Source organism: Talpa europaea (genome assembly GCF_964194135.1).
Source record: "Talpa europaea genome assembly, chromosome: 6".
Lineage (NCBI taxonomy): Eukaryota > Metazoa > Chordata > Mammalia > Eulipotyphla > Talpidae > Talpa > Talpa europaea.
The window spans coordinates 17719487-17735148 of NC_140072.1; the positions used below are offsets into that span (position 1 = coordinate 17719487).

Consider the following 15662-nt stretch of genomic DNA (forward strand, 5'->3'; position numbering starts at 1 on the left):
TATTTATTTTTATACAAGAACTGGGGTACAGGCCAGAGGCACAGGAGGGTGAGAGGATTCACCAGAGACAGAGTGGGGAGCAGAACAGGCAGACACACCTAAAGCACTGCTGAGGGGAGCAGAGGGCACAACAGGAGAGGTCTACTGCACCATGTGAGAATCTCCCTGGCAGGCAGGGATCGAACCGGGGCTGCAGAGGCTGCGGACAGCTTCACAGTGCTGCGCTCAACCCGCTGCACCACTGGGGAGGCCCTGATTTGGTTTCTTTTAAAAGATGAATGGAATGAGAGCTTTTCGAGATTTGGGGTAGTTCTCAAACCTCTTGAGGTAGAACCTAAGAGACAAAAAAAAGGAATAATTATAAATCGAATCAAGCAGTGGTCAATGGTTGAGGTTGTGGTGTTGAAAGCTTTGTTACAAATCAACCAACAGTTCTTCGGAGACTGACTCTTCCCCCCTTCCCCCTCTCTGATATGTACAGACTTTCTCAAAAATCTATTTTAGAAAAAGGATGCTATATTCCTGTTTAATACAGTTGCTTGATACAACTAAGTACGTCACTCTTTCCTTTCTTGTGATACTTTTAGTTAACTCTTTAGTCCCCATCCCATCCCTATCTCCTGTAAATGTTGAAGCATCATGTGTTGAAAAATAAAGAGTAATAATCAGAGCACAGTGGTGATGGTTGCCTGCTACCATGCACATGTCCAAGAGCAATGAATTGAACACTTAAAATAGTAAATGTTGTATCCAGTCTACCATGATAAAATTACAAAACTGTGACAGGAAAAAGAAGTACTGGATAGATTCAGGTGAGAATACAGGAAGCCAGAGACCCCAAAGACCATGGGCAAAGGTTCACCCTAGAGAACTGGCATTTTTCCCAAGACAATATCTCTTCATGAGGTCTGGGGATCCCAGAAAATGTTACTTGTACTATAGGTTAAGTTATACTCCCCCCCCCAAAAAAAAAAATGTATGCCAAAGTCCTAACCTCCACCACCTGAGAATGTGACACTATTTGGAAATGGAGTCATTGCAGATGTAATTTATTAAGATAAGGTCCTATTGGAACAGGGCAAGACCTTAATGCAATATGAGCGAGTAAAGAGACATAGAGAGGGGCTCATGGGAAGGTCAGGTGAAGACAGAGGCAGGTTTTAGACCAGTGGAAGCAGGAACAGGCAGGGAGGGATCCTCAGGCTTCTGCCTCCAGAACTGTGAGAAAATACCTTTGAAGCCACTCTATTTGTGGACATCTGTTTCGGCAGCCCTGGGAGACGGCTACATGATGTCAGAAGTTTTTCTCCCTAAGTTACCAGACTGTCCTTTTAGCTAGTTGAAGCTGGCAGCTCCCGAGTTATAATCAAGATGATACACTCTGTCAAGGGACCTTAGTTTGAACTGGGGAACAAAGAGTAACTGCATCTCTCTGGAGCTGTCAGGGTTTCAGTGCTAGGACAGCTGCCCCGGCCCCTCCCTGGAGCAGCCTGCTCTGCCAGGAGAAGACCTCAGTTTGGATGCTCTTGTTGCCCAAGCTGAAAACCGATGGTGGAAGTACTGTCCCGTCCTTGTTAGGAACCCTCCTATTGCTGGCTGACACCCTCTCCTCCCCCCACAACCACCCTCTGCCTCTGAAGTGGGGAGAACAGTCCTGCTAGCTCTGACAGGCTGGGGTCCCTCTGCTGCCCCTCCCCACTGAGTCGAGGAGGAGACAGGAACAAGTTAGAGGAGAGCTGTGGCTTCATTCATGTCTAACAGGTCTCCATGTCAATTCCACTCCAAGGAAAAGAACCCATTCTTAGCGCAACCTTCAAAACTACAAAATTAATCATTAACTGGGCTAAATGACCTCTGCAGGAGCTTCAGGGTGCTTCCATGGGTCTGAACCCCTTCCCCACTAGGAGATGCGTTCTCCCTCTTGCCCCTCCCCCCCTGATATGTACAGACGTTCTCAAAGTCTATTTTAGAGAAAGGATGTGATATTCCTGTTTAAAGCTTGATACAACTAAGCATGTCACTCTTTCCATTTTTGTGATACTTTTAGTTAACTCTTTAGTCTCCATCCCATGCCAGGTGGAGGTATTATGAGTCAGTCAGTCTGCCTGTTCTGCTCCCCACTCTGTCTCTGGTGAATCCTCTCACCCCACCCCCACACCTCTGGCCTATACCCCAGTTCTTGTATGCATAAATAAATAAATCTTTTAAAAAAATAAAATTAAAATTAAAAAAGAAGAGTCAGATGGGGGCGTTGGAAGGCAGGTGAAGGTTAGCGAAATTTAGTCTAGCCCTGGAGAGCAAAGGTTCCTGCAATTTCTGGCAGCACCCAGCACAGGGCAGTCCTGCAGCCACTGCTAAGCCATCTTCTCAGGAAATCAGCAATGACCTGGGTATGGAGGCTGGGGGTAGGAAAAGGCAGAGAGCCAGATTAAGCCCCTGTATTACACAGACTATAAGAAAATAAGCCTGTCATTTCCAAGACTCTGATTGCCTGAACTGTCAGCACCAAACCTAGAACTAGACATGAAGCCAGAGGAGCACCACACTACGCCCAAGACAAGCACTTTCCCCTGGTGGCTGTCTCTCCCGACCGTGCCTCAGGATGACCCGTGAAGTTCTGGAAAGTGTTGGCATGCCCCCACCTATGGAACACACTTAAACAAACATGGCAGAAGTAAATCAAATTGAAGCAGTGAAACTCTTTACATCTCTTAACATTTTTTTTAAGATTTATTTATTTATGCATACAAGAGCTGGGGTACAGGCCAGAGATGTCGGGGGGCGGTGTGAGAGAATTCACCAGAGACAGGGTGGGGAACAGAACAGGTGGATCTACTGAAATCCACTGCTGCAGGGAACAGCAGGCGAGCCAGGAGCGGTTTGTTGCGCCATGTGGGTTGCTCCCTGGCCAGCTGGGGATCGAACTGGTGCTGCAGAGGCTGCAAATTGCTTCATAATGTGTTGCTTAACCCCTTGTGCCACCAGGGAGGCCCACATCTCTTAACTCTTACCCACACTCACTGCCAACCAGAAGCTGATCCTAAGGACCCTGCTAGGAGGGTACAGAACCCATACTTAAGCATTCATAAGGGGCTTCTGACTGAGAAGCCTCCTTCAGCAAGACGGCATGGGGGATCCCAAGTCACCTTGGTACCTCTGAGTACATGGATTGACTTCTGCTCATAGAAAACAATGGGTACTGCTCCTGTCATCCAGCTGAACTCCAACCTCAGTGCAAGCTCAAGGATTCAGAACTCACCAGCCTGGATGATCGTGTGAACTTACCTTATAAAATTAAATATTTTGGGTGGCTTCCCTGGTGGCATAAGGGTTAAGTGTGAGCATTATCACACTATAACCTCTGTAGCCTGAATTCAATCTCCAGCCAGGGAGCTGACCCACATGGTGTAACAGACCTCTTCTGTCTAGCCCGCTGCAGCCCTCAGCAGTGCATTTCAGTAGATCTACCTGTTCTGCTCCCCACTCTGTCTCTGGCGAATTCTCTCACCCCCAGCACCTCTGGCCTACACCCCAGTTCTTCTATGCATAAATAAATAAGTCCTTTTTAAAAAATAAATAAATGTCTAAATCTGCCTCTTTGGGACTAAAATCTATTTGGAGGAGAAAGTTATGTGGATGCACCACCTTTATGGAAAAGTTTACCTGTGGTGGTAAAGAGCTCGCAGTCCAAGGAAACAAAGTGTGAAAAATGCAAAGGAGAGAGCTGGGAGGGACCAGGTGGCCAGGGCAAAGCCAAACCATTCCACGATCTCACCAAGGAAATTGGCCCCAGAGACGTAGGTAAACAAGCCACCTGAATGTAGAAGAATCAAAAAATCAATAGCAGAACTGGATTGTTGGGACATTAAAACCCCTCTGCTTTCTTCCAAAATACATAAGGGCAGCTAGAATGAATGTGGGACTGGAGACTTCTCAAACATGGCAGTTTGGTGGGTCCTTCTTGGGGGGGAATGGGAAGAAAGCTCCCCCCCAACCCCCAAGTCTCTAACCACTGCTGGACCACTAGCTTTGGACAGGACAAGGATGAAGGCAGGAGATAGAACTATGCCTCACTCTATTAAGTAACGTTTCTACGTCACCTCTCACCTTCCACTCTTCTCTGGATACCCCATGCTGCTCAGTGTGTTTCACATCTACAGTCATGCAAAGTGAACACACCACGTGAAGATGATAAAACCATAACTGATCTCAGCAGCGATTAGATGTTCCTCTGGCATTTGCCCTCCCACGTCTGCCCAGAGGTACATTCTGTCCAGTTTAAAGTAGGAAGCTGGCGGGGTCAGCTTCTGATGATGTGCAAGGCTTACCTCTCTATCCAAACATAATTCTGACATCAGAAACTTATCAGGAAATCAACATATTTCTAATAATAGTAAATACTGCTACACTCAAAATTTCTGCCCCACACTAAATTTGAAAGTTTCACACAGGACAATTTGTTTTTTTCTTTCCAGAGTTATAAAAAGACTATTGGTTTTCAGTTTTCTGTTGATGTAGTCTTTCAATTTTTGTTCTTCTATAAAGCCCCTTAACCATCTTTCCTCTTTCTTGAATGACAGCCTGGCCAGATAAAATATTCAGAGTTGGAAATATTTTTCTTTGAGGGCTTTACACATGCCCTGCTATTCCCTTCTTGCCTACAAGGTTTCCACTGTGATATCTGTAAATAGTTAAGAGGTGTTTCCTGGTCTATAATTCCTCATTCTCTGGATGCTTTAGGTATCTTTCCTTGCCACTCGTTTCTAGCACTCTTATTAAAATATGTCTTGGGTGTGTCATCTTGCCAGATTCTCCCTTACTTTTTAATTACGTGAATCTGATTCTTTACACCTTTAAGAATACAAAAGTGGCAGGAAATGCACAACCACTACCACTGTCTACTCACTAAATCAGTCTAGACCAAATGAAAAAGATGGATTTGTTGGTCACACATGATTCAGCTCTCTTGCTTAATCCAGAAAGGATTGGCTGGGGTGTGTATGCCAGATCTCTAGTTAATCATTATTTCTGAGATGGTGTTTCTCAAGGAGATTAACATTTGAATTGGCAGAAAGAGTAAAGCAGATTACCCTCCCCAGTAAGGCCAGAAATCATCTTTCCACTGGAGGCCTGAATAGAATAAAAGGGAAAATTCACTCTCTGTCTTGGAGCTGAAACCACAATCTTCTCCTGCATTCACATTAGAACTTACATCACAGGCTTCTTAGTTCTTAGACCTTTAGACTGAGACTGGAAATTACTCTCCTTGAATTCCTAGCTTGCAGATGGCAGATCAAAGGACTTCTCAAATTCTAGAGTCATGTAAGCTAATTTCTTATGATACATCTCTTTATATATCTATATTTAGATCTCTATATCCTATGGTTCTGTTCCTCTGGAGAATTCTGATGCAGCACAAAGTAATCTCCCTGATGACAATTACAGGGCAGCCTATTTCCACCCTATCCAAAACTCACACTAACCCCACCTTTAGGATCTTGTGATCCTGTCTTCCTCCAGGTTCTTATACCTCTCAAACTTAGAGGTTCAGATCAGAAATACAAACATTTTGTGGAAAGGACAGAATACAGAGAAGTCAGAGGCAAACTGGAATCTATTGTGTCCTTTGTGCCCTCAATGTCTCTGGACAGGCTCCCAAGAAAGAGTGGGCTCCATAAGACAGGGGAAACATTACCTTGCGGAATCTTATAAATGATTTCTCCAGGCTTCCTGAGCTGGTGCAGTATGTAATCACTATGAATGTTGATTCCCATTCCCAAAATAAATAAGAAGACACCTTGGCAAGGAAGAGAGAAGGAAATAAATTAATGTGTCCTGATTTTACTCAAAAGCTACCTTTTTTCTAAAGCCAAAGGGAAAGACATTTTAATTTCAAGAATAGTACTAAGCTAGGGCAGAAGGAAGATGGGGCAATTATATAGCCATGGTCCCTTGTTTCCGTGGGGATGTGCTGTTTTAGACCAAAAGTCTGAAAGTATAGTCATGTGATGAAGGCAGATGGGACAAAAGAGAAGGAGGCAGCATCCTTGTCCAATAATTAAGTAAATAAACAAATATGTGAATGAATAGTTCTAACAAAAGAATGCAAAGAGAATTCTTCTGGGGACTTCCTTGGAGAGCTTTTACTTTTATGATAAAGGGGCAAATGGGACAAGTGCCTCCAATTCCTTGCTCTTCCTTCAATGCCTGATGTGATACCTTGAGCTACAGCAACTGTCTTGCAAGCATGAAGCGGATCTCCTGAGGACCAGAGGAAAACTGCTAAGAATAGGGGAGCAGAAAAGATGGAGCTTCCATATGATCCAGCAATTCCACTCCCAGGTATTTACCCAAAGGACACAGAAACATTAATTCAAAAGGGCACCTGCACCCCTATGTTTATAGCAGCACTATTTACAATAGCTAAGCTTTGGAAACAACCCAAATGCCCAAAAATAGATGACTGGATCAAGAAGATGTGGTGCATATAAACAATGGAATGTTACTCAGCAATCAAAAAAGATAAACTCATGCAATTTGCCGCAACATAGATGGAGCTGGAAGGGATAATGCTCAGTGAAATAAGCCAGAAAGAAAAAGAAAAATACCAGATGGTCTCACTCATAGCAGGAATTTAGAAAACCTAAATAAGGGACCAGGAAAAAGACTAATTATAATAAAGTAAAAATCAAAATCAACAAGCAACTATAAACCAGGGACACACTACAGGGCGGGGAGGGAAGGGAGTAGGATCAAAACAAGGGTGTGGGAATTGTATGGGGATGATAACCAAGATGAAAATACATACATTGTACAAGAACGAAAAATGATGTAAGAAATAAATAAAATTTTAAAATGAAAAAAAAAAGAAAATAGAACAAAGAATACAAAATAAATATGACTCAAAAAAAAAAAAAAGTGGAACAGAAATATAGCAAGTACCTGGGATCTTAATGGCATTTGCACACAACTCAAGGAATGCTGAAGCCACATACCTTTTGTATGTTCTTGTTATTTAAGAAATATAATCCATAATTATTTAAATCACTATAAGTTAGCGTTCTGTGAGTCAGTGCTGAGAGCATTTCTGACTGATACGTTCACTCTCACAAAATTAATATGAGCTAGGTTGTGGAGGGTCTGGCCCCTAGCAAATTGACTTCCATCACTGCCAGTTCACATACACTCTCTTCTCGCCACTCACTGTTCTGAGGTGAGGGGAGCCAGGATCATTATTACAACCCAGAAATACTCAGTGTTCCCCTGGGTGCCCAACCTCACCTCTCAACAAAGTGTACCTGTGCTGATCAAAATACATGAAGCAAAAAAGCAAGACCAGTTGAATTAGAAAATCAGGTCTACTCTCACTTCATTTGCTATAAAACTGACTTTCAATCTTCTCTAACCTGGATGAGAGAGTCTGGGGAGGGACACCAGTGGCAGCAGGGGAGGGGAGACAGCATGCAGAGCACTAGAAAAGACAGTCACTTTGGACTGGATGTCAGTGAGTCCTTGGGCAACCTCTCAACCTCTCCCAGTCTCCATTTTCTGCAAAATGTAGATTCAAACAATACCTATATCTCACAATGACAGTATGAGGTTCATTCATGTATTTATTTATTCATTCACCTAATATTTATCGAGGGTTCCTTTGAACGAAGCACTGTCCTAACACCAGGAATACTTCAGCAAAAACAATAGTCATAATAAGATGTCTTATTCTCAAGGAACTTATATTTCAGTGGAGGAAAGTAAATCTGAATTAAAAGAACTAGGCCGTATCTCCATTTCCTCAGAAGTCGCCAAATGCCTCTCATAACTGGTTTGTGCAAACCAAGGTGCAATATAGGATTACATCTGACATCTGGTCATTATATCCTTTAAGGCCATTTTAATTCATCCTAGGTCCCTAGCTTCTTTTTTTTTTTCCAGAACACTGACTTCTTGAAATGGCCAAACACTCATCCTTCAAAATGCACCTCTTTCTAGGTAAGACTGAGGACTTCCTTATAGTGGCATTGAATTTTTCCATCTATTCTCTGTATTTCCTATCAATTTTCCAGTGTGGTTATACTATCAATTTAATATACAATTAAGTACATTTATTTGTTTGCTCTCAACTCAGGGACTACTTCCATTTAGATTTTTTTTAGCTAAGTGAAATGAAGTTTCACAATTCAAAAGACAAAACAGTATTGAAAGAAAAGCTCTGCCACCATCCCATTCTTTTTACCACCAGGCCTACAAGTAACCTTTTATTCATTTCTTTTTCATCATTACAATATTTCCTTTTCCAATTTTATACAACACACATTTTCCTTCTATTCACTTTTACATAAAGTAGTGCACTATGTACACTGCTGTTCACAATGATTATTTTTATTACCCACGTGTTCTGGAGAGTCTCTATATGAGCTCACAATGATCTTGTTTCTTGTTGTTTGATTCTATTTGGCTTGGTTTTGCGGCTCCAGAACGCTCTATTATGTACATGCATCAGCATTTGTACCACTAATCCTCAGGTCTTTCGTGTTTTCAAATATGCCCTGTGACTGCTGTGGGAAGAAGGGTCTGCAGGAGGCCAGGGCCAGAGGGAGGAAGTTTGTTTGCAGGTCACTACGGCCGCTGTGGGGACAAGATGTTGCCATGGCTCAGGCTAGAGTGGGAGCAGTGCAGGGAGAGGAGAGCCCAGCTGGTGTAGCTTTAGGAGCTCAGAGCCACAGTACTAAATGATGGAGAGAATATGATATACAACGCAAAGGGAGGAACTAAGGATAATACCCAGATTTTTGGTGTGAGAAAGATATATGACAAACAATAGAACTTCCTGGATTTTTCTATCTCTCTCTATAATGGAAAAATTTAACAGACAGTATTTTCTAAAACTATTTTAGAGAGAGGGTCAGGAAAAGCGTCTTTGAGGAATGCAAACTGATAAAGACCTAAATAAAGTGAGGGAGCAGGCTCCATGAATACATAGAACACAGCATTATCAGCAGTCACTAGTCTGATCAAAAGCTCTAGGGCAGGACACGCTTGGCCAGCACACAACCAGCGGGTAGACATAGGGAAAACGGGAAAAACCAAGAACAGCTGGGTCTCCTAAGTATTGGTAAGGAATTTGTATTTTATCCTGAGAGTAGTGGAAATCGTTGAGTTTTAAGGAGACTGACATGCTTTTCAAAGTTTTTTCAGGTCTACTATAGAGAGGAAAGATTAGGGGAGGGGTGAAAGGAGAAACTAGAATCTTTGGGACATTCCTGCATTTGGGTGTGGAGAGGTGATGATAATTTTGACTGTGGGAAGGAATGTTGCCTCGGGAGTCGATGAGGGGGACATGGTTTACTTACCCAGGATAAACCGTATGTCAGTGTACCACTCATCTGGGTATTCAGAACAGTAAATCAGAGAGTAGCCTTGGAGGAATCCATTTCCCATGCAGAAGGTCATGCCCTTGAAAAGCAACAGAATTGGAAAAGGCCTTCCTCTAGTAAACAGTGAATAAACAAATGTCCTGGAATATATGAAAAGGAGAAAGGTCAGGATCCATTGTTTAAAAAACAAGGAAAAAGAAAGTTTGCAAACAGTCAGTCACATGAAACCAACTTTTGAAAACCATTTTTCCTTATATTTGTGCAATGAAAGAACATATTATCTCATTCCAGATTCATTTATGCTACTATTTGTCTTGGTTCCATAAAATTCGAAGCACCATCATTGAGTATCTTATTTTATCCTCACTCCAGTCTTGAAAGGTAAACACAACTCCCAGAACTTAATAAATTCAGTCTTACAAGCCCAGGATTGAAGATTAGCCTTATGTAAATCTAGAAGTGAAATCCTGATTATACGAAAAGAAAGGTAAAGCCTGGCTTACCCCACACAGCAGTGGAATGGCCTTTTGATAGCCACTCAATCACACATCTTTCCATATGTATCTCTAATATAATTTAATTACTAGTATCACAGCATTCACTAGAAAGTGGAGGGGACAGCACAAGAAACTATGGTGACAGCTTACAGGTGATTTGGGGATGGGAATTTTATGGGGAATACACCTGAGAGGAGAAATCAAACAGTATACAAAAATGAACAATGATATAAAATATATAAATAAAATAAAGATGTCTCAATACTGGTTGGAGCTATTCTTGTCTCTTTATATACCTTTTGAGGATTTTCAAGTTATTCTTCATTTTTCATTTGTTCATGTAAATTTTAAAACCAACTTGTGTAACACTGTCCAATATCACCAATACTCATAAATTTAAACATTAACAGAGCGAAATCACAGAAGGAAAACCTGCAAGAGTTCATTCCTCCATAAAACAAAAAACACTTGGAAATAATGTAAAAATCAACTTTTTCAGAATCCAAATAATAACCAAAGGCTTGCAACAATGGGGGTGGGGGTAGTGAGCTGGGTAGCTTTTAGGAGTGAAAAATAGCAGGCTCTCAGTAAGTACAATAAATTTTCTGACACCTTAACTTACCCACTCCCATTTTCCACTTCCCACCTCTGCACAGCCTTGAAAAGTAATACATTCCCAGGATTGGAGAGAACAAAACACTGGGAAATTTAGTTTCCAGGTGTGTAAGGAAATTTCTGTTCAGCCATTAACTGATCATTTAGCTAATGAAGTAGTGACTTCAGTGGCCAAAACAAGAAAGATATAGCCTTTATAGAGAGAGTTCAGAAAAGTCACCTAACAACCAACCATAATAACAAGCAGCAACAAATGCAAACTGTGGGAAGCTGGGTGAATATGATTCCCAGAGTTGTCACACCATATTACTTAATATAAATGTGTAATAACATTACATAACACTATATTCGTTTTCAACAATAAACTATGGGATATGCAAAGAAACAGAAAAATACAGTCCATACATCAGGAAAAAGCAATCAATAAGCACTGTCCCTGAAAAGCTCAGACCATGGAATTACTTAGATAAAAATTTTAAATCAACTATTTTAAATCTATTCCAAGAGATAAAGGAAACCGTGCCTAAAGGAATAAAAAAAAATATGAGAATGATATCTCACCAAACAAAGAATATCAATAGAGATAGAACATATAAATATAGAAATCTGGAGTCAAAAAGTGCCACGAAATGAAAAAGTCACCTGCTGAGATGTATTCTAAAGTGGAATTGAGCAGATAGAAGAAAGAATCAGGTTGACTGCAGATAGGTTGGTTGAAATTATCAAGTCTGAGGAATAGAGGGAACACAGAATGTAGAAAAATGAACAGAGTTTCAAAGGCTTGTGGGACACAGAAGAAAAGGAGGAATAAAATTGAGCAGAAAGAATATTTGAAGAAATAAGGTTCGAAACAACTCAAATTGGATGAAAACCATTAATCTCACACTTAAGAAGCCCAATGAGCATTTGAAGGATAGAATCACAGAGATTCATACCTAGATACATCATAATCAAACTGAAGAACCAAAAAAAGACAAAGAGAGGCTCTTGAAGATGAGAGATATACAACTCCTCCCATACAAGATATCCTCAACAGATTAACAGCTAATTTCTCATCAGAAACCATGAGGCAAGAAGGCAGCTGAATGGACTATTCAGTGTGCTGACAGAAAAAAAGACTATCAATAAATTTTTTTTAATCTGGAAAAGCTAACCATCAAAAATTAAGAGAAAGTAATAGATGCAGTGGACTTTATCAAAATTAAGAACTTGTGGGCCTCCCCAGTGGCGCAGCGGTTGAGCGCTGGGTTGCGAAGCTGCACACGGCCTCTGCAGCGCCAGTTCAATCCCCGGCTGCTCCCCGGCCACTGGAGGAAGGTCCCACATGGCGCGCAGACCTCTCCTGCCGCCCGCTGCTCCCCTCAGCAGTGTACTTTGGTCCTTCTGCCTGTTCTGTTCCCCGCTCTGGCTCTGGTGAATTCTTTCACCCTCCCGTACTTCTGACTGTACCCAGTGCATGTATAAACAAAACAAACAAACAAACAAATAAATAACATGCCTCTATTAAAAAATATATATATAAAAAAAATTAAGAACTTGTATACAACAGAATACATTTTAAGAATGTGAAGGGACAATCTACACAATGGGAGAAAATATTTTCGATTCCTATCTGGTAAGAGTTTAATACCCAAAATACATAAGAACTTCTACAACTCAACAACAAAAAGACAATCCAGTTCCAAGAAGAAGCAGGGTACCACAGAAAGAGAAAAAACTCCTTCCAGATAAGGGACAGGAAATGTACAAAAGTCAGAGATGTTGTGTTGGAAAGTAATGAAATAATCAAAGACTAATGAGGAAGCAGGAATTGTCAAAATTACACAGATACAAGTGGAAAGGAATTCCACTGACCAAATTTGTGACAAGCTGAGGATAAAAAAGAATAATAACTAGAGTTGATTACAAACACTGAGTAAGTGAAACGTGAGTCCATCAAGACACTTTAAAAAAAAAAAAGGCTTTGCTAGTATTAGAGATGACTATTAGAACAGACCTTTTCTGATAAAATTCAATTAAAAGGTAATTAAGCATTTATCCTACATCCTATGTTTCTACCATCTTAAAAAGATCTGTTGCTTTCATCTTCAATTAGTAGGTAAAAGCTTTTGATTTCAGAAGAACAGCAGCTATTAAATTGAGGAAGAAATTTAAAATTATCAATAGAAAACCTATCACTAAATTACAAAGTAGTCAATAGATTATATGTTAATGACACATTTTTCCAATGGTGAGGTCTACAAATCATTATTTCAACCTGACCAAACTTACATCACTGAGGTTAGGAGAATTTATTATGTAACTCTTGATATCAAGAGTTTATTTATTACGTAACTCTTGATATCAAGAGTTTATTTATTATGTACTAGAAATGAGTCAAAAAGTGCCATGAGGGCCTCCCCAGTGGCGCAGCGGTTGAGCGCTGGGTTGCGAAGCTGCCCGCAGCCTCTGCAGCGCCGGTTCGATCCCCAGCTGCTCCCCGGCCACCGGAGGAGGGTCCCGCATGGCGCGCAGACCTCTCCTGCCACCCGCTGCTCCCCTCAGCAGTGTACTTCGGTCCTTCTGCCTGCTCTGCTCCCCGCTCTGGCTCTGGTGAATTCTCTCACCCTCCCGCGCTTCTGACTGTACCCAGTGCTTGTATAAATAAATAAATAAATCTTTAAAAAAAAAAAAAAGTGCCATGAAATGACAAAGTCACCTGCTAAGATGTATTCTAAAGTGGAACTGAGCAGATAGAAGAAAGAATCAGGTTGACTGCAGATATCAAGAGTACATAATAAATCAATACACAATAAATCAATACACATGCGCCTCCCCAGTGGCGCAGCGGTTGAATGCTGGGTTGTGAAGCTGCCCGAGGCCTCTATGGTGCTGGTTCAATCCCTGGCTGCTCCCCGGCCACCGGAGGAGGATCCCACATGGCGCGCAGACCTCTCCTGCCGCCTGCTGCTCCCCTCAGCAGTGTACTTCGGTCCTTCTGCCTGCTCTGCTCCCCGCTCTGGCTCTGGTGAATTCTCTCACCCTCCCACACTTCTGACTGTACCCAGTGCATGTATAAACAAATAAACAAACAAACAAACAAACAAATACATGCCTCTTTAAAAAAAAATCAATAAACATCATCTGTGAAGTGTATTTAACCCGAATAACCCAAATACTTAACCTGAATGTAATCAAACAGTTAGAGTTTTCAGCCAGAAAAAATACAGGAGATAGAAGAACAATGTAATTGACACCACAAGGAAAAAGACTAATCCAGAATTTGAGGTATTCTATAAGGTAACTGGCACTCTTCAAAATGTCAATGTCAGGGGAAAAGAGGTGCAGATGACTGACAGGAAGTCAGTTTTCTATATTCAAGGAGACTCTAAAGTCACAGTCACTAAAATATGATCTTTCATTAAAAGCATGGGTATAACTGATATTTGGAAAACAGTTGAGGAAATTTGAATAAAAACTGGATATTAGCTATTATGAGGGAATTTTTCTCCTTGAGTGTGTTGTTTTGTGGGAGACTGTCACTATTTTTTTCCAATTTTATATTTATTTTTACTTTTTTATTATTTAAATTTTATTTTTATATTCCCCTTACAATTACAACCCCCTTATTTTGACCCCAATCCCTCCTTTCCCCGCCCCCCACACCTCATAGAGTGTCTCTGGTTCATAGTTGTTTGTTGATTTTAATATTTTATTTCTTATAGTTATTCTTTTTCCTGGTCCCTTATTTAAGTTTTCTAGATTCCTTCTATGAGTGAGACCATCCGGTATTTTTCTTTTTCTTTCTGGCTTATTTCGCTGAGCATGATCCCTTCCAGCGCCATCCATGTTGCTGCATATTGCATGTGTTTATCTTTTTTGAGTGCTGAATAATATTCCATGGTGTATATGTACCACATCTTCTTGATCCAGTCATCTATTTTTGAGCATTTGGGCTGTTTCCAAAGCTTAGCTATTGTAAACAGTGCTGCTATAAACATAGGGGTGCAGGTGCTCTTTGGAATTGATGTTTCTGTGTCATTTGGGTAAATACCTAGGAGTGCAATTGCTGGATCATATGGAAGCTCTATGTTTAGTAGGTCCAGAAATCTCCACACAGCTCTCCATAGTGGTTGGACCCGTTTGCACTCCCACCAACAGTGCAGAAGAGTTCCTTTTTCTCCACACCCTCGCCAACATTTGTTGTTGCTAGTTTTTTTAATATGTGCCATTCTCACTGGTGTAAGATGGTATCTCATGGTAGTTTTGATTTGCATTTCCCTGATTACAAGTGATGTTGAACATTTTTTCATATGCCTGTTGGCCATTTGCATTTCCTCTTCAGAGAAGTTTCTTTTTAGCTCTTCTGCCCATTTTTTGATGGGATTATTTTCTTTGTGTTGAGTCTCATCAGCTCTTTGTAGATTTTTGTGATCAGTTCTTTATCATTAGTGTTGTATGCAAAAATGTTCTCCCAGTCGGTGGGGTTTCTCTTTGTTTTTGTTATTGTCTCTTTTGCTGTGCAGAAGCTCTTTAATTTGATGTAGTCCCAGCTGTTTATCTTTGCCTTCACTATCACTGCTTTGGGTGATGTGTCTGTAAAGATGTCTTTGAGGTGCCTATCATGTAGTGTTTTACCTATATTTCCTTCTATGTATTTTATGGTTTCAGGTCTTATGTCTAGTTCTTTAATCCATTTTGAGTTGGTTTTTGTGCATGGTGTCAGGTAGTAGTCAAGCTTCATTCTTTTGCATGTAGCGACCCAGTTTTCCCAGCACCATTTATTGAACAAACTTTCTTTGCTCCAATGCATATTCTTTGCTCCTTTGTCAAAGATTAGTTGACCATAAATCTGTGGGTTTATTTCTGGATTTTCTATTCGGTTCCATTGGTCTGTGTGTCTTTTCTTGTTCTAGAACCATGCAGTTTTGATGATTATGGCTTTGTAGTATAGTTTGAAGTCTGGGAGTGTGATGCCTCCATTCCCTTCTTTTTTTTTTCAGGAGAGCTTTGGCTATTTGGGGTTTTTGGTGATTCCATATGAATTTCATCAATAATTGTTCTATTTCTTTGAAGAATGACATTGAAATTTTGATTGGAATAGCATTAAATCTGTATAATGCTTTTGGTAGGATGGCCATTTTAATGTATATTCTTCCAATCCATGAGCAGGGGATGTCTTTCCATTTCTTTGTGT

At 40.8% G+C, this 15662-nt stretch overlaps 1 protein-coding gene across 1 annotated transcript in view; it reads right to left on the minus strand.

Moving 5' to 3' along the window:
- Positions 1 to 267: 267 nt before the first annotated feature.
- SRD5A2 (steroid 5 alpha-reductase 2) overlaps positions 268 to 15662 on the minus strand; it is a gene marked incomplete at both ends in the record, with an annotated part of 37426 nt that continues 22031 nt past the window's right edge. Inside the window, 4 exons of the mRNA XM_084236031.1 lie at positions 268 to 334; positions 3664 to 3814; positions 5696 to 5797; positions 9351 to 9514. Of these exons, the coding sequence (XP_084092157.1) occupies positions 268 to 334; positions 3664 to 3814; positions 5696 to 5797; positions 9351 to 9514 (484 nt within the window). The remainder of the gene's footprint in view (positions 335 to 3663; positions 3815 to 5695; positions 5798 to 9350; positions 9515 to 15662) is intronic.